The following is a 20616-nucleotide window of genomic DNA, read 5'->3' as shown; positions in this document are numbered from 1 at the left end:
AACTGGAAATGGAACCCTGATGTAGAATCAAATTTGGATAAACAACTACCATGCATGAGTTCACTTACTTTCAATTATTATGTAAAGTACTGTATATTACATAATATTTAATAGCAGCACACAATGCAGGATTGTGGTTAAAGCGCACAGTTCCCATCTGGTTTCAGCTGCACACATTAACTGTGCGGAGAGGATCCTCTGAGTATTCACATACAGTCGAGATGCTTTGCTTCTTTATGCTCTGTTGTGAACCACACAATTGCTCGCCTGACAATATTCTCAGTGTTTTCAGTGCCTCTGGGTCTATTGGGCTGCATATTTTCCCATTGTGCCGTGCATGATTGCTTATTTTGTTCAGTGACCTCAGGCTTCATTGAGCAACAACAATAGTAGTTTCTGTTTGTTGCTCTTTGCATCACCAGCACCCATTTTAATGTTCATTTTGCTCGTTTAAAAAATATATTTATCAAACCCATGTCCTAAGGTTAAGGTTTTGTAAGCAAGCAATGTTTTCCCTTTGATTTATGTAATGCTTTAAGCAAACACAACCCTTGAAGGTGCAACTGTCATAGACTGCTAAATTAATGCTTGATTGCATTCTTCCATTATAGGTTGAGAAAGAAATCATTTAAACCGTTATATGAAACTATTAATGCAAGCATGCTACTTTAAGATGTTGAGAAGTAAAGCAGTTTGTTTTTCTGTCTCAGGGTGGTGAGCGGTTCCCGGGACGCCACGCTGCGGGTTTGGGACATTGAGACGGGTCAGTGTTTGCACGTGCTCATGGGTCACGTGGCGGCCGTTCGCTGCGTACAGTATGACGGCCGGAGGGTGGTCAGCGGGGCCTATGACTTCATGGTGAAATCTTTTAAAGCAAGAGAAAGAATCAAGACACTTAAGCCCTCCCTCCTCAAACAAAAATGAAATCTCTCTCAGAGTAACAAGAGAAAGAATCAAGCCACTTTAGCCTTCTTTGCTCAAAGAACAATGAACTGTCTCTGTGGGTCACTGCTCCGTTAATTCTTGATCGGTAATCTCTAAAGCACTGCTTTAAAGGAGCGTGGATTAATCATTCGGTTTATTCTTTTGAAAAGCTTTCATGACCCATTCTACTAAGTTTACATGAGCACATAGCTTCAGTGACTCTGAGTGCTATTAGATACTAATAGGATCTGCAAAAAATTATTTTTAACGTGTAATTGCCCAATTTTTTTTTTTTTTATTTAAAATGATATTCATAAATACATAAATTTCAGGGTCAAGCTGATTTGTTTAACAAACATTATAAATGTTTTATAAATACAATACTTTTTGGATGACATGAAGTTTTTAAATTTCAGGGTCAAGCTGATTTTTTTTAAAAAACATTATAAATGTTTGAAAAACTTTTGTCCTTCAAAGTAATGTGCGACAACCAACATGCAGAAACATTGAAAATAAAAATATTGGATAATTTGACATGGCAAGATTAGTTCAGATTGAAAAATGTCATGTGCTACAACCCACCACAAAACTTTAGGAATAAAAAAGATAAAAAAATAGGGGGAAAATTAAACAAATATTTTTTTTCATGAAAAAAAAAAGAATTAAGTAAATCTGATTAAAATGTGCATGTGTACTGAAGATGTAAGGAAAGTGCTAGGGGTGGCACGGTTCAACTTTTTCACGGTTCGGTTTGTTTCACGGTTTTAGAGTCACGGTTTTCGGTTCAGTTCGGTATGTGCTGTTTTTGAAAAAACTATACTTTTTTTTTTTTTTTTTAAAAGGAAGAATATTCTATCTGACTACAACTGAAGATCTTTGCCCGAACCTGACGGGACCCGATGGGACCCGACGGGTTCGGTCGGGTTCGGGCTTAATTTATATCAATTTACATGGGCAAAGACAGGGCTCGGGCTTGCGCTCCGGTTTGCGAGGTAAATGAGCGGTCATGTGATGGGTTTCAATTAGCGTGAGAAAGACACGAAAATGTATGCTGAGTAGGTTAAAACGGAGACTTGCCTCTGGCGATTACGTTTTGGTTGCACCAGCAACTAAAGCAAAGTCTGAGGTATGGAAAAGTTTTAACCATGTTTATAATGAGAATAATGAGCCAGTGGGTTATATTGCTGGACGAACCATCAGTGAACGCGCAGGAACGCGCTGAAGCCATCTACAGTGGATTCAATAATCTTGGTGAGTATTCCCCATGTAGGCCTAGCCTAATCTTGGTGAGTAAAGGTTTTTCAAATTATAACTAAATATTAATTGAGTCTTAAATGCATAATGTAGACAGAGTATATAGGCTAATGTTGGCATTATTCTTTTATTAAATTTCAGCTGCTAGTGGCGAAGCAAATCCAGCGGAGCCTTTTTCGTAATTTCGTTATTGCCAAATACCCATCTTAATTTAGAATTTAACTTAATTTAATTTAAGAAAAAACTAATTTTTATTGGTGCATTGGCCTATTTAAAGGCTAAATAAGCCTATGCCTATTTAGAGCGCTGAGATGTTACGATGTTACAGAGGACTTATTTTATTTCTTTGTTCAAACTTCCAAGTGGCCTATTATGTTAGTCATGAATAAATTATGTTAAAACATGTATATAAATGACTCATTCTTGACAAAAGCCAAAAGAGCTGTGTGCGTGCGCACATTTGAAAAATGTCAGGCTGTAAACGGGTTCCGACTTTTAAAAAGCTGTCAATCAAAATGTACTTGTCAGGCTCGGGCTGAAATCTGTCGGGCTCGGGTCCTGTCGGGCCTAACTTTTAAGGCCTGATTACAGCTCTATATCTGACTACAAGCAACAGCACAAATAAATACAATAGAGTAAAGATACAAACAATAAACAGTGAGTTTCAGTTTTATTTTATTTATTTTTTTATAGGTAGGTCTAGGTCTATAAGTTTTTAGGTACAGAAATTGAATACAGTAATCAAATGTAAAACAGCATTGCATATTGGACTGTATAAATTAAAGATTATTCCTCATTAAAGTTACAAAAGCTTTTTAATCAAGAGCAGTGAGTGATTTATTTGTTGTTGCTGTTCGATTAATATAAAGACTGTCACTTTAAGAGAATGCACTGATCCAGTAGGCCTACGTTCAGCCGGCTATGTCTGATATAGGATACTCACCAAAACGGGCATTTTGACATAATACTTGTCTGAATTTGTCCATTTAAACACAATACTTCAGAGAGAGCTTATATTCTGAGGTGCGGGTTTGCGTGCTTCAGGTGAGCGCATGCACAATTTTTCTCACTGCTCGCGCAAGCTCGCGTCCTTTGGCTCTCACATGTTTAAACTCGCAAGGCTTAAATGAGTTTAGTTTAAACACATATCAACGTGTGCTGTTCAGGTCTCATCTGTGAGGGCGTGCTATCAGCACCCGGGTGATGACGGAATAAATGACTGCTCATATTCCAGCACACAGCATTCGCGTTGAACAAGAGTGAATGATTTGTCCAGGGTTTTTGTTTTCTCTCTCATCGCTGTTGTTATAATGTCTGCGATTCCAGAATGCGCATGCATCAACAGAAACATATATTAGATGAACCTTGGTGGTTTTACGTGCTACCATATTACAGATGCTTTGTCAGATTTAAGTTGAACCGCGGTCCTTCCATTCATTTTATGTCATCAATTAATCAAATTTCAACAATTATTCAAATTTCAGCGAACCGTGCCACCCCTAGAAAGTGCTATTGTCATTTCTTTCCATTCATTTTATGTCATCAATGAGTCAAAGTGTAACTATTGTTGAAAGTGTTTCAAAACCATATAAAAAACCAACATGAGTGCCAGATTTACTTGCTCAACGCATTTAAACAAGATTTTTTGTTATTTTTTGGACAATCGGCTTGTCATTGGCCCAGTACTAATCCGCATTAGTCCTGAATTGTTCATATATCCTTAATTTTCAGAGCTTTGCTGTAATTACATTAGAAGAACTTAATCAAACATAGTAGCGTTTAACACAATAACAATAGAATGGAGAATATCTGGAATTCAGCTTGTGCTGCATCTCATTGTGAAAAGAATCAAATCCCTGCAGTACAGCTTTTATTGAATTGTTCTTGGCTTTTATTCTAGACAGAGCTTAGCCGCAGTCGTTTTCATATATAACATGCCATTTATTAATTACTGAACACTGATTTGTTTGATCCGCTCCTCCTGCAGTTTGACGGCATCCATGTGGTGAGCGGTTCGTTGGACACGTCGATCCGGGTGTGGGATGTGGAGACTGGAAACTGTATTCACACGCTCACAGGTCATCAGTCTCTCACCAGCGGCATGGAGCTCAAAGATAATATCCTGGTCTCCGGAAACGCAGACTCCACCGTCAAGATCTGGGACATCAAGACCGGCCAGTGCCTACAGACACTGCAAGGTGAGCAGAGCCAGTCTGATCGAGCCCTGCTAGTTATAAAGTGGATCAGAGATTTACAATCAGCATGAAATCAAATGTTTTTTTTTAATGGAATGATTTATCCAATAACATCCTTTTTTTTTAATGAACACCCGCTCGTAGTCCCAGAAGTCTTGGCTTATAGTTCATGTTGTTTGGACAATGCTGATATTGTTTGTCCTTTTGTGGAGCCTGAAAACCATTTTGAACTGTTGATGTATGAAAAGATTATTCAAAATGTTCTACTTTGATGCATCACAAAAAAAAATAACTGCATAGAAATGTAGAAGATTTTAGATTTTTGGGCATGTAAAGTTCTTTTAAGAGCTTCCCACTGCAAAAAAAAAATAAATAAATATAAAAATAAATTTCTTAGTATTTTTTGACTTGTTTTTCAGCACAAGTAGAAGAATTGAGATACATTTGCTTGAGAAGCAAAATGATTTCAGATAAGTCTTGTTTTCTGAAAAATGTCAAAATTAAGTTTTTTTTTTTCTTTACTTAAAAAAAATCTGCCAATGGTGCATAAAAAATAATCTTGTTTTCCCTTAGAATTAAGACCCCCCCGCCCCCATTGGCAGATATTTTTCTTGTTTTAAGCAAAAACTAACAAAACTGATAACTTTTCAGAAAACAGGGATATCTTACGTCACTTTGCTTCTCAAGTAAACGTGTTTTGATTTGTTTAGACAAGACAAAAATAATAAGAAACTCATTTGTGTTGTGCAGTTCATGAATCAATAATCATCTTATATAATTTAATAAAGTGCTTTTCAGTTTGAAATATCACATTTTAAGTCTTAAATGAATATCTTATGTGCCTCAAGCACTTTAAGCTTGAAACAAAACAATATCCATTTATGCTTTTCCAGCTCACAGCTCTCAGTCTTGAAAGATGTATTTTTCATGATTCCCCAGCTCACATGCATTTGTGTTTCCAAAGATGTATTTTTCATGATTCCCAGTGTCTTGATCTTCTGGAAGGGTGAGGGATGGGTGATGTGATGAAAGGAATTGGAGGGGGTTGGTTAGTCTGGCATGGAGTGCCCAGAGGGTACTAAAGGAGGGGATGGACCTTATATCAGTTTGTAGGTCGTTGAGCATTTCCTGTTATCACCTAATGACTCTCGTTTGCCACAATACACAGAAACACACACATCTGACCCCAGACGAGATGCTCAACTCGGCGGCGGAGCCTTGAAGTGCCAATGCTCAAACACACAGAGTCACTCATTAAAGAAAAGGGACTATTGTGGCACTCTGTGTAGCGTCGTGCACATCAATAGAGAGCGGCCTTCTCATTTACATTCACACAGTTGACTTTAGCGCTCTGCTAATGGGTGCTCATGAAAGAATTCCTGCCTTTGAAATGGATATTTTTTAGTTTGCATTCACTCGTGTCTTTGTTCTCAGGTCTAGATGTTTGATATCATGATTAATGTAGTGTATTTGCCCGTGATGGTGCTGTGATGTTCACCACACCCCTCTGCAGTAACAGGAGCCGGTGTAGCGTGTCTCGTTTGCACTCTAAGCGCTTTTGTATAGACTTGCATGTTTCTTGGCCTATCAGAAAGACTGGTTCGATTCAACACCTCAAGGGCACAGAATACCTCAAAGTTATTTATGCCACAGTATTTCCTGTAACCATAGTTACACGCTCTCTCTTCACTCCGTTTGCAATCCCTTGTTAAGAAGTACACTTGAGCATGCTTAAAAAGTCACACTTTAAGGTCCAGTTCTTACTGTTAACTCAATAAACTGCTAATCAGCTGTTTATTAATAATTAGTAAGGTAGTTAAGTTTAGGGTTTAGGATTAAGCAATCTAAAATATGCACAGGATTACATGCAGATTAAGCAATAATAAACAGCCAATGCACATGCAGAATAAAGTACCAATATTTTGAAAGCATATATTAAGCATATAACAAAAGCAGTTAAGTCTCTGGGGTATATTTTGTAGCAATAGCCAAAAATACATTGTATGGGGTCAAAAATTATAGATTTTTCTTTTATATGCCAAAAATCATTAGGATATTAAGTAAAGATCATGTTTAATGAAGATATTTTGTAAATTTCCTTCTGTAAATATATCAAAACTTAATTTTTGATTAGTAATATGCATTGCTAAGAACTTCATTTGAACAACTTTAAAGATGATTTTCTCAATATTTAGATTTTTTTTTTGCACCCTCAGATTCCAGATTTTGTCCTATCATAACAAACCACACATCAATGGAAAGATTATTTATTCAGCTTTCATGTATAAATCTCAGTTTTGAAAAATTGACACTTAAGACTGGTTTTGTGCTCCAGGGTCACATATTCGATACAGTTAAGTGCACTTCTTTACAAGTGATGTGTCTGATTTCTGTTTCTTTATTTTGCTCTCAGGTCCCCACAAGCACCAGAGTGCAGTCACATGCCTGCAGTTCAACAAGAATTTTGTCATCACCAGCTCTGATGACGGTACGGTGAAGCTGTGGGACCTCCGGACGGGCGAGTTCATCCGTAACCTGGTCACACTGGAGAGCGGCGGCAGCGGCGGCGTGGTCTGGCGGATCCGAGCCTCCAATACCAAACTGGTTTGCGCGGTGGGCAGCCGTAACGGCACGGAGGAAACCAAGCTCCTGGTGCTGGACTTCGACGTGGACATGAAGTGAAGGGGGTGGACTTAAAGGGGACTCGTTTGGAAAACGGGGAGCAGCCTGCCGCGCCAGGACCGATCGCTCACTTCATGGCATCTCCACCTCCCCGATAAGTTGCCGCCAACATTTCTCCCGTCGTGCCACGGTCCGCGACCGCCGCCACAGTTCCGTTCACCTTCCGAAGTGCACACGCTCACAGCATTCTGGGAAGGAAACTGACAAGAAGGACTCGGGAAGACAGGATTGTCCCTTTTCCTACCACTCAAGGCGACCTTGCACAGAGACTTGTTCGCTCAAGCCTGACTGAAATTCACACCCATATGTACAAACATGATTTTTTTTTTTTAACAAATCGGTCAACACTGTATACATGAGACCCTAATGCATCGACACGGACACGGAGTGATAAATAGTGTATACATAATAGAGAAAGATCAGAGCTTTGTACTGCGGGAGTGATTCAAGAGAGAGAAAGGAAGCCAATTTTGTCGGTCCTCATCAACCTCAGCACACGCCAAATATCCCTTTCTTCCTCATGCGTTGAATTGTTTTTGCTTTGCTCCCCAAAAGTCTTTTTGGTTTTCGCGTCAACAGCTGTGAATGAAAGTTTTGTGCTTTGTTTTCAAGTTCAGTTCGTTTTTTTGTTTCACGATCCTGCCTCTGTTGCAAACAACAGGTTTCAGTATTAAGCTAAACCCACTCTGCTGTTTCACACGTTTATGGGATTTTATTATTATTTTTTTTTCTTTGTGTAATTTAGTACTCCATAAGCAGTGCCTCTCTGGATTCGGAGATGACCTGCATTCATTATGTTTTTCTGTTCTCATTAGCTCATCAGTGCTGGTGCTCTGTGGGAAATGGAAATGTTTTCCCATAAGCTCCTGGGAAGATCCCCCCACCCCCCCACCCCTCCAGTACTGTCCATCCCAGTGGCCAAACTGGATTTTATGCTGCTAGACTCACAGAAAAAATAAGGTGGAACTTTAACTGGCTGTGACGTTTTAGTCCCAGACGACATTCTAAACAAGTTACGTGTGGAGTTAGAACTTTCAAAAACGACACAAACAAACATACCAACAAAAGCAAGATATCGACAAAACAGCTTCTTTTTATTTTTTTGCCACTGAAACTTGAGCCAAATGTGCCTCTACGAGGCGTAGAGGAGGGAGAATGTCTGACAGAGAGACGGGTTTGTCTGCTGAGATCAAACGCCGGACGAGTAGAAACTATTTTGCGCGACTGGGTGTGTGTGCGGGTGTGTGTTTGAGCAAATTGTTCACACATTCCTTCGGACAAAAGCTCTGTCATCCTGTTCTGTCGAAAAAGAATACCGTTCTTGTTTTTAATTAGTTGAAAAACGAGATGGTTGGAACCGACGTTAAGTTACCGAAGAAAAAAGGTGGTCTTAGTGTACAGAAATGGACATCTGATTACATTTTAAGTGCTAGAGCTAACCTGGTTCTGTTGGTGACGCTCTCATGGGTTTTTGTTCTGTTTTCGTTTTTTTGAATGGAAAAGCAGCTTCATAGATAAACAAGACATAACTGCATCCGTAGCCAAACGATTCGTCTCATCCTCCAAGTCACACAACCCAAGCTGAACTGTGAAAGTGGTTTAACACTGTATATTAAAGGAAAAACAATCTTGTTCTTTCACCTGTTTTTTTTTTTTTTTTTTCTTCCCGTTTAATTTATAATCTGGTTTGAGAAATCAGATGTTGGAGCTGTTTTATTTTTTCAGTTTATGTAAACTGCCTGGCATAACAGACAGATAAAAAAAAAGAAACCTTAAAGGGATTGTGTATTTGTTTGATTCATTTAGAATTTTTATTTTCTTATAACTTAAGTGCAATAAAATGTGGGTTTTTCTTTGTTCATTTCAACGATTTTGGTTGTCTGTGTTTCTCAGTGTGTGAAAGTGTCTCGTGTGTCCAATAAAGCTTCTATAGTTTGTTCTGCTTAAGAAAAAGGCAATCCATCCATGGGGCTTAATGTGATATTCATTTAACAAAGCAGAATGGTCTTCTAGACATCTCTTCTTTTTCTGGTGCATGATCTCATTCTCTCATTAAAGCCCCAGATGCTTGAGCTACACCGCAGTGTGAACAGCTGATGAAACACTGCAAAACATAAAAAGGTAGATCAGTAATCTTCTAAACCAGCCAGTGTTTGTTCTTCATTCTTTACAGCATGAAACTCTTAAATATCACGTACCTCACGGCATCGAGAGAGCGTACTGTAAGTATGAGCTCTTAGACGTAAGCAAGCGTTTGAAAATTGAGGGGTGATGCGTTTCTCTCGATCTATCGCAGAATCATCCTGCCTAAAGCTGAAGGATGTTCACAGCCTGTTGCCTAGCAATGGTTCAGCTCTGCTTATTTACCAGTGTTTGAAAACTCTACTATAAGTCAATAATGAGTACTGGAAGAAAAGTCATACTGTAGCTTATATATTATCACAAAAAAAAAAATAAATAAAAAAACATAAAAAACGGGGGAGATTTCTGGTGTAACTTGCAACTAAGAACTATATATTTCATTAAGTGATAGAACTACTAAACTACTACTACTTTAATAAAATCCTCTAAATATTTATACTGATAACCACCATAATAATGTTTAAAAATAAAACTCTGGAAGATATACACACAATAAATACATATGAAAATACTCGTTTTATTACATGCATTCCTACACACACACACACACATACATATACATACATATACAGTACAGGTCAAAAGTTTGGAAACATTACTACTTTTAATGTTTTTGAAAGAAGTTTCTTCTGCTCATCAAGCCTGCATTTATTTGATCAAAAATACAGAAAAAAAAAATTAATATTGTGATATATTATTACAATTTAAAATAATTGTTTTTAAATTTATTATACTTTAAATTATCATTTATTTCTGTGATGCAAAGCTGAATTTTTAGGATCATTATCACATGATCCTTTAGAAATCATTCTAATATGATGATTCATTATCAAAGTTGGAAACAGTTCTGCTGCTTAATATTTTTTCAGAACATGTGATACTTTTTTAGGATACTTTGATGAATAAAAAGTAAAAAAAAAAAAAAAAATATGTTTTTAAAATATAAATATTTTGTAGTAACAATATACACTACTGGTCAGTAATTTGGGGTCAGTAATTTTTTTTTTTCTTTCTTTTTTTTTTTAAATAAAATCAATACTTTTTATTCAGCAAGGATGTGTTAAATTGATAAAAAGTGATAGTAAAGAAAATATATTATTAGAATATATATTATTAGAATTATTTTTTTTTTTTTTTAATAAATGCAGTTCTTTTTAAACCCTTTATTCATCAAATATATTAGACAGCAGAACTGTTTCCAACACTCATAATAAATCAGAATATTAGAATGATTTCTAAATGATCATGTGATAGACTGGATGTTACATGTGACACTGAAGGCTGGAGTAATGATGCTGAAAATTCAGCTTTGCATCACAGGAATAAATTTTTTTTTTAAAGTATATTCAAATAGAAAACTATTATTTTAAGTTGTAATAATATTTCACAATATTACAGTTTTTTCTGTATTTTTGATCAAATAAATGCAGGTTTGATGAGCAGAAGAAACTTCTTTCAAAAACATTAAAAATAGTAATGTTTCCAAACTTTTGACCTGTACTGTGTTTTTGTGTGTGTGTGTGTGTGTGTGTGTGTGTGTGTGTGTGTGTGTGTGTGTGTGTGTGTGTACAACAGTTTTTTTTCTGGTCCTTGAATCTGATTTGCTGATAAATTTAAAGTTAACCGATGCAGTGAGCAGCGCTGTCATTGGGAATCACCCTTAACAGATGAAAGATAGTACGACAAAGATATCGCTTTCCTCAGCAGACATTCAGACTAATCTTTTATTGTGAAGATGAGATTGAACAGAAGAATGAATGCTGTATCAGATGCAGGTAATCACACTCGCTCAGTCCATCTCTCTCATCATAAAACTCTACATATAATACAGTGATACAATAAGCTTTTGATGAATCAATTCAACGTTCCTTCGTTACTAAACCTCTAAAGTAATGCTCTTGAATTATTAACAGATCTTGAGCTCAGCTGTTATACTGTCAAACTGAGATTTGTGGCCGTGGCGGAAGGAAGTAGTTCTGCACAAAACAGAGGTTTTAAAGACACTCTGGTGTTGTTTCTTGTGTATTTACACACTCGTGTTGTATAAATGCATTATCAGACTCGTAGACATGAGATATGGCTGTATATTGGCACAATGTAATTACCTACAACCGAACCACAGCCGTGCTGATATACAGCCATATCTCATGTCTACGAGTGTGATATTGCTCATATATATAGGTAAAACTTTAATTTAGGGAGCAATTCTCACGATTAACTAGTTGCTTATTAGCATGCGTATTACTAGCATATAGTCTGTTTATCAATACTCATAAAGCACATATTAAAGCCTTATTGTGCATGATCCTATTTTAGAGCCCTTAATCCTAAACCCCACACCTAAACTTAACTAAACTACCCACTAATAAAAAGCATCAAATTACTTGTAAAAAAATGTGCACACCCATCAAAATTTTTGGTTTATATCTGTGGACACCCTGGAATATTTTTTATACTAAAGTTGGCTTTGCTTGTAAAGTTTGAGGGGGGAAAAAAGGAAAGGAAAGGAAAAAGAAAAATGCATTAGTTATTTTGTTATGAAGCAGATTGTGTTTATATATGATAAACAATATTTAATTTACAAAAAAAAGTATTTTAAGTAACATTTGAATATAGGTTTATTTTTTGCTAGTCAAACTACATTTCAAACATAATGGAGTAGAAAGAGTAAAGACCATTGCATGTGAATCCTTGATTTATTTAATTTCTTCTTGCACAAACCATTTTTGACTTTTAAGAGGATGAATGAATAACTTCCATGAACTGTAAGTGAAATGCTTTCACATAAGACACAAAATGGATGGTTCATTTATTTAAGGAGTTACATAAGAAAATGACTAATATACTAATATACTTTTAATATAAAGACCAATTCCCTGCATCTACATCTATACAATGCAGCAATATTTATGCATCGTGTTTTATATAAAGGCCTTTAGAAATCTGGTCTCTCTGTCAACTCTGGTTATATGGTTCTTAATTCATTTCTCAGAAATGAAGACTAACACATTAAAAATCAAACTGAGCCCTTAAGAAAAGAAGTGTTTAGATGAATTCTAATTCTTGACCATCAAAGACCATTTGGAAATCAGACTTTAAGATTGACTCGTTTGACTAATCGCAGTAGACTTTCATGGGATCGGATGTCAGCTGCTGTTATACGGTTCACCTTTAACACATCTTGACTCACTAAACATATTTAGACACTGGCAAGTCATTTTCAGTTTTATTTGATGTGAATAGAAACTATCCATTTTCACTGAGAAATCTCATTCGTTCATTAACGTTTGATCTTTTTCATATTCAGGCTGTATTTGCTTGAATAAATAACCCTCAGTAAAGATGAGTCTGATTCAGGAGTTCACAGAGCCCTGTTTATTACTCAAACACAATGTGAAAGAGAAACATACGAGTGAGAGCGGGAGAGAGTATCATTAGTGTGATAAGAAGAAAGGGAGGCCTATATTGAAGAGATGAGGAATTTATAAAAGTGGAAAGGGGTGATAAAGGATTAGGATCTTTTTCTTCACCCGGGTTCCTTTGTTCCTGTAATCCTGCCTCCCAGCACGAGCGGAGCTCCATGGGAGAATCCTGTCTGTACAGTCTGAGACTACCGGCACCACAACAGATAAATGATCTACAATCATATTCACCGCTGTGATAATCTGAGGGGTGTAAGAAAACAAAGCAATCTTACCCAGGAGTGAAACACAGTCATACGTTTCGCTCAAGGAAGGAAAACGTTTGATTTGTGCGACACAAAGTCACTTTGTATAATTAGAAGCAAATAGCTGTTGTCCATAAATGTTGATGTAGTTGTTACACTAAAAGGTTTAATGTAGTGAATATGCAGACTAGGTCTTTGAGGGTGCATTTTAAACTTTTGGAAACTGGGGAGATCCTGCATTGTTTTTAATGTTTTCTGGTGTAATATTCCACAGGCTCAGCGTTTGAGGATGCTGTGTTACTGCATCATGCCTCATTTACTTGCTAGATTGTTGAACGGCTAAAGTACCAATTAAGTAACAGCCCTGTCCGAGCTGTGACTCTAAGCAAGCGTTAGAAGATATTGAATTGTCTGTTTTCCTCTCTTTTCATTTCTTTCTAACTTCATAATGTGACTCCTGGTTTTTGCAAACGTCAGCAATTACTGCTAATAAGTTTGGGTTCGGTAAGATTCTTAAATGTTTTTAAAAGAAGTTTCTTATGCTCAGCAAGCCACATTTATTTGCTAAAAAATGCAATAAAACATTTTTCAGCATCATTTCGTGCAGTAAGCATTTAAAAAAAAAAAATGATATTGAAAAGTGGATCGGACCGAGCACCAAAATACACTCAAAATTCAAAATTTTGTGTTTGTTTTGTGATTTCAAATATCACCAGCATTTTCCAGAAATCACTCACTGCACCTTTCATTGTCACATGATCCTTCAGAAATCATTCTAATATGCTGCTTTTCTGCCCAAGAAACATTCCTAATTATTATGAACAGGGTTGTGGAAACCATTATACTTTTTAAAGATTATTTGGTGGATACAAAGTTGAAAAGAACAGTATTTTATTTGAAATGGAAACCTTTTTTAATAGTATTAATGTCTTTACTGTAACTTTTGATCAATTTAATGCATCCTTGAATATTAGTAATATTAGTGTGTAATTTCTTTCAGAAAAGAAAATCTTACTGGCTCCCATACTCTGGAATGAAGAAGACAATCTGGTTTTTGCAATCCAACTAAAAGACCAACATTACATTAAAAATATTACAAATTTGCTGTAATTCAAAACCATATGACTTTCTTTTGTGGAACACAACAGTTGAAATATAGGATGCTTTGCTCAACTGCCTTTCCAGTGCAAGCCGAAGCTTCAGAAAAGACTGCAAAAACAAAAAACAAAAAAACATACAGGTATATTAAAAGTGACCAATGATCTTAATCGTCTGAAGCTAAACAATATGTAAGAAACAGGCTGAAAAATGGACATTTACTATTAATCTTCATCTCAATGAGCTGTTAACTGCTGCTACTGGATCAATGAATCAGTTCATTTGATCAACCAAATCACGGTTTTGTGAACTGGTTCAACCGAGTCATTGAAAAAATTCCACAAAATAAAAATCAAAAGTATAATCTCAGATTTTTCATTCTGGATGAACCATTCCTTTAACTAAGATGCTAATCCAAAACCCTTGAAATCATAACATATTGTGTGCTTTGGTTACCTTTATATAACAGATTTTAATGTTACTCTTGTGACATTTGAAGCTTGCGTCTGTTTTCTCTTCAGGGGATGATTGGAACTCTTGACCCGTGTCACCTAACCATTTACTGGGACGTGATTTGCACTTAAAGATGAGTGACATTTTCAGTCCCCTTCCTTTCAGCTCCTGAGGGATGGGACATTTGGGCACACTGGCATTCTGCATCGCTGTGACCCACGTTAGAATAATCCTGTTAGCGCATCGCCAGCTGGGGCACCATTGGTTATTGCTTTGCCAGCTTGGTGCCCAGGGAAGCTCTGATGCTCTCTAAATCAAGCCTGTTTTTCCCAAGTGTGCTACAGTAAACCAGCTTGTCCATTTGCTTCAGAAAGAGCTCAGTGATGCGAGTCAAACACAGTCCGTCTTTTGTTTCATGGACTTACTCTGCTCATTGCACAGCTTGATCTGTTCCACTTAACAACTGGATCACCAGCTATGGTTTTAAACAATGCACAGCATTTAAAATTCATTTATGCTCTAATTCTGTGCAACTAATCTAAATTACTGTGCAACATACATGCTCTTTCTGTTTGGTCAGTGCATAAGATCATTAATAAAGTAAAGCACATATTATTGTGCATGATCATATTTTACATCCCTTAATCCTAACTGCTATTTGTTTTTGCTTCATAAAAAATAACTGACTAATAATAGTCATTCATTTGAGAGCCTGTATGCACTGTATGTTTTTGATTCACTGAAAAGAACCAGATCATAAGTGTAATTTGCCCTGTAATTGGACTACACTAGTCCTGTTTACAAATCCCCATTTTTTCCTGTTCAGTCATTTTGCCTACCACATCTGTTCAGATGGAGGTCTGTTTGATAACAATAAATTCACAACTGTATGTTATGAGCCTCTAAAGGTCATCACTACATTACACTTTTACCAGCCGTGCTTCATAATACACGCTTGCCTCTGCAGACCAGTTGACGAGAGATGGTTTATGGAGGAGAAGGCTGCATATACAAGCAATTATCACAAATAGCAGCAGGCCAGACTCACCAAGTAATTACACCCTCCATCTACCAGATCTGCAGCATGTTGCCTACCATGACAGCTCTGTTATTACACTGGCATGGTCACCGTTCACCCAAGAGAGAAGGAAGCTCATGCTCTCTTTCCACCTCCATCTTTTTACAGAGCATGCAAATAATTATAGTCAGCCACTATTGTGCCCATAGAAAACACGCAAGCTCTGTTTATTTCCCCATGAACTATGCAATGCAGAGGTTTGTGGAGCTATTGTACTTTGTAGAATGAGAACTTGGCCTCTGACTGGTTGCTATGGTTGTATATCATAGTGAGTGTGTGGAATACATCTTGTTTCTATTATGGCTACCCACATGTACACTTCAACACCTATTCAGTATTCAGCAACTGATGAGAGAGCGTGAACTACGCTAGTATGCAGAGGTTAGGCAATCATAATGGTGTTTATTTACATATTGTTACAGTAGCAAAAATAGCCTGTTTAATTTCAATAGTACGTGTCCACTGGAGTGGAGAAATCAGCTTAATGCTGCTTTGGGTTGTGTGTGTAAATCGAAGGTAGAATACACCTTCTAAAGGATGTTTACCACCCTTTTAATAATTGTATCTTGACCAGAAATGTTGCTAATTTAAATTCTATTTAAGGTCAGAAATTTATGGGGTTTGGGGCAAAAATGCATCCAAAATGAGTAAAAATGCCCCCGAAATTCAACATATGGGGCATATCGTTAACTAAAAATAAAACTATAAAAAATTATTTTAAATAGACATGAATTAAAAAAATATTTATAAATAATTATTTCAGCTAATTGTAAAGGTAACATTTCTCATTTTTGTTTAGTTTAAATACTGAATTAACAAAAAAAAAATAAATAAATTAAAATCAAAAACTATAACTACAGACATTTTTTATTAAAAAACAAACAAATTTTATCAATTAACCAAAATATTACTAAATCTTTAACTAAAATTAAATTGAAAACAGTAAATATAAAAATATAATTTAATTTAAAATATGAACAAAAACTATAATAGTATATCAATGGTACTAAAATAACACTATATGAGCAAAAAATTTCCTGCAGCTGTACTTTTTTTTTGTATTAATAAGATATGGTATAAGATATTTTCTGAATATCAGTACTATTGCAAATGTGATGTTGACAACAGAAGGTGACTATTTATTTTTTAGACATTTTAGACTCAATATTTTGCCAAGAAAATAGTCCAAACAAAGTCACAGCAGAGCCACTGCGCATTTCTGAGCAGCACATGTATCTATATTAAAAAGTCTGTTAAACTGTAAATCTGACTGAATTTAGATGATTTAAGAAGTTTAACGTTTCTTTTGCATGAAAATGAATTACAGTTTGGATGTTAATGTGATACCCCTCTTCATGTAAATAAGTTTGAAATAATGTCAATGATGCAAACATTTTATACTTAATAGTAGATTTGTTGCAGTTACACTTCTGCTTCACTTACAGTACATGCATGCAGTTTACTCACTTTAAAACTAAATTACAGTTGCATTGCAACAATGCTGCTTCTCTATGGGCCAGTAAATAAAATGATCTGGCGTCGGTAATGATAATTCATTTTCTTTAGTTTAATTGTTTCTGAAGTGTGCAGTCACCAAGAACCACAGCTATGTGTTTAATCACTTCATTCATCAGAACAGTCCAAAGCACTGGTCACTTTCATTTCACAGAACAATGGAGTCAGTGTGAATATAAACACTTAAATCGTAATTGATTATTGTGCCACATAATAAGCTGAGATATGTGAACGTGCGGTTACGTGTCTCATCAAGTGTTTTACATGCAATACTCTGGTTTCATGTTGTGATGAGTGCTAAGCACAACTAACTGTAGTGTGTGCTGTTTTGTTTTAAGTGATTACTTTATTGTTATTAAGAAAAATTATGCCAGGACTGGCATGCATCAAAACTCTTATGAGGTCCTTTGGAAGGATAGAAAAGTGTCAATCATGAAATGCATGTGCGTTACAAAAAAACTCCCTGTTCTCCTCGTCTAAAGTTGCCTTAAAGGTGATTAAATTACATTTTTATGAACATTTATTCATCCTTTCATACAGCATATTGTGTTTAACAGTTCACTGTCTGTGTTATTATGATGGGTGCCTCAAGGAAAAATATTTAAAAGTTTAAAAAATGTTCCATATCCACCACAAATGCAATGGTTTTCTTCTCAGTTATTTCATCACGTTTAGTCACATATTTGAGCTGTTCTGCTCTCCATACTGACACCATCACCGTCCTCATAATAAAAGGCTTCACCTGATTAATGGGGTCATCATAACTAATTTAATTAACTTGTAATTCAGCGTTAACGAGAAATACCCCAATGTTTGCATATTCAATTGGCTCGTCTTCAAATTCCCATTTAAAACAAGACATTACCCAACTTTCGCTTGAACAGTTTTATGATTCATGGCCTCTGCGAGAAACAGCTCCACTTGAGTTTCACTGGAATATTGAGTAATGACAGTGTAATTTAAAATCATGAAGTCAAAAAAATTATAATATAAAATTGAACGTATTAACCGTTTACAATAAGATCAATAACATGCATTCAGAAAATATATGGGGTGAATTTAATTTTCATGCCATCTTCAGGGATGTCAGAACTTCAGTATCTCAAAAAATTTAGTTTTTATATGCAGTTGAAGCAACAAATACACAAAAAGCAACAAAGAAACAAAAGACCCTCACATAAAACATAAACAAACAAAAAAAACATATGCTTCTCAAAACCAAATACACTAAGATATTCTTTTCAACACCTTTGACATTCTGCTCTTTCCTGTTTTACATGCAAACATAAAAGCCCTGCTGCTGTTATTGACCAAGTTGAAGTCTGTGAAGGAGCTACAGATGATTTGCGATAACATCGTCACGACGTCGCCTCTGGCCATGTGGAATAATTTGCATAATAAAGTGTTTTTATAGGAGCTGATCAAAGCATCCTCAGAAGAAACATCAGGGACAGGCATGAAACGTCCTGACTTTGACTGTCAATCAAAAGATGACTGTCATGTTTTCTCAGGATAAATCATTGCTATGGAAGGCACACACATCAACAACAGGAAATATTTACAGGAAAAATGCAATTTCCTCCATATACTGTATCATTACCACTGTACTAAGAATATAAATAAAATCTGAACATATTCCAGGTCGAGGAATTCATATCTTTTAAAATTACCACATTAGAAGGGATGCGAAGAGGAATATAAAACTGTGGCTGACTTCCTAGTGGTTTGGTTTTAACATTCAAGACTTGAAGGAGGCAACAAATAGAATAAATTTTCCTTCCACATCAGATTCGAGCAGCTGTAAATTTTGTAGGTCATAATATGTAAAACAGAGACTTTAAAAGGACTATTCAAGTGACTACTTCTTCTCTACGCCGCTCGCTCTTAGTTATTATTGCAGAGTAAAATTTTGTGCCTGTTGAGTTTGCACACATTCCCTGAAATAAACCAAACAGCACCAGCACCAAGCCCATCGTCTATTCATATTAATATTGCGCATACACACGGTTAAAAGCACCTTCTTATGTGAGGAAATTACTCGCATGATTCACTAGCTGGCCTCCAAACAGTGAAGCCCTTCATTGAATTGAATAGCCTGATTAAATAACATTAGAACAATCAAATGCAAACTGACTGAGAGGGTTTTATTTTTGACTGTATTTCTTGAGAGAACAATTAGCTATGGTTTAATTAGCTATGACTTTAACTTCAGCCAGTTTCTGTTAAATAAAAGTATTCTGTACAGTACATAATATGGAGGAATATCAGTTCAGTTGTCACTTGGGTTCATTATATGTACAATATATATTTTATTAAAGGCTCACTTTAAAATGTAGATTTACTTTTTGCATGTCTTTCTGCTCTACTGGGAAATCAAATAATAATATGACATCCTTTTTGATTATAAATTCATGATATGAATCATTAAATAAAATGTAAATCATTTGATTGTTCTTTAACTCTTTCCCTGCCAGCTTTTTTTTTAAGTTTCCAGTCACCGCCAGCATTTTTGATCATTTTCACTAAAGATTAATGGCACCCAGAATATTGTGTGTGTGTTGTGTGTGTGTGTGTGTGTGTGTGTGTGTGTGTGTGTGTGTGAATATCTGAGCATGCAGTGTGTCAGAACAAAGAAGAGCTTTTAAAAAAAAAATCATCATAATAAAAAATTATTCTAGCTTCATGCAATCTTTTTTTTATCAACACTTGAATGTGGGCAAGTTTCATGAATAAAGCAACATTTTGAACAAAAAGCTGAGAAATTTGTGTTTTTGTAAAATACTACATTTGGATGAGATTCAGAACAATGATCAAAACATAGATGGAAAAGATCGCTTTCATTAACAAATCCAAAGCTTGCACCATCATATAGCACTTCCTGGATTGTCATTGCATTCGGTTACATTTTGATTTATATGCTGTTTAATGATTGATGATTGTATTATTTTACACATGCATCTGCTGACATCACTTGTTCCGGCTTCTTTGTCTGTATTTAAAAACAAATATACAAAACTCAAACATAACAAAAAAAAAAGTGCCTCATACTGTTCACCAGTGAAAACATGGAAAGCCTTCAATGATAATTCCATCAATGGTGGGGAAAGAGTTAAGCTGTATGTAAAAAATGATAAAAGAGACTAATGCTTAATTTTTTGCCTTAGATACGCAATAAGATAAACCATTGGAGAGTCCTTGCACAAGTCTGTGGCTGCTTGTCTGGAATCCATAACGTCAGTCAATCAGCACATCAGTCTTAACTAATTAACCCACGTCCAATTATCTGAAGATGTCCCGCTGTAGAAACCTAAAAAGCATAACCAAACACATTCTTTATGTGTGTTTGTGTAAGGGGTGTCTGGATCTCAAGACACAGCTTGTTCAGGAATAATGACCTGAGAACATGTCCGGACTGGACCAGATCGTACCTGTCTCTCTCTCTCTCTGTGTGTGTGTGTGTGTGTGTGTGTGTGTGTGTGTGATGCACATCTTTCCTGGAAGGAATGAGTTTGTGTGTGCTGAAATGTCTGCAATCTTCGGGCAGCCCTACAGGCAGTATATCTGATGTTGTCAGCAGTCCCTCTGGACAACGGCTCTGACAGCATTGA

At 36.0% G+C, this 20616-nt stretch overlaps 1 protein-coding gene across 2 annotated transcripts in view; it reads left to right on the top strand.

Moving 5' to 3' along the window:
• LOC109100105 (F-box/WD repeat-containing protein 7-like) overlaps window positions 1-8922 on the top strand; it is a 75049-nt gene extending 66127 nt beyond the window's left edge. For both annotated transcript variants that reach the window (XM_042717628.1, XM_042717671.1), the window contains exons 9-13: window positions 711-873; window positions 1984-2029; window positions 2272-2284; window positions 4159-4376; window positions 6787-8922. In XM_042717628.1, the coding sequence (XP_042573562.1) occupies window positions 711-873; window positions 1984-2029; window positions 2272-2284; window positions 4159-4376; window positions 6787-7055 (709 nt within the window). In that variant the 3' untranslated portion in view covers window positions 7056-8922. The remainder of the gene's footprint in view (window positions 1-710; window positions 874-1983; window positions 2030-2271; window positions 2285-4158; window positions 4377-6786) is intronic.
• Window positions 8923-20616: the final 11694 nt, after the last annotated feature.

Source organism: Cyprinus carpio, chromosome A1, assembly GCF_018340385.1.
Source record: "Cyprinus carpio isolate SPL01 chromosome A1, ASM1834038v1, whole genome shotgun sequence".
Lineage (NCBI taxonomy): Eukaryota > Metazoa > Chordata > Actinopteri > Cypriniformes > Cyprinidae > Cyprinus > Cyprinus carpio.
This window is presented reverse-complemented; position numbering and strand designations above follow the sequence as displayed.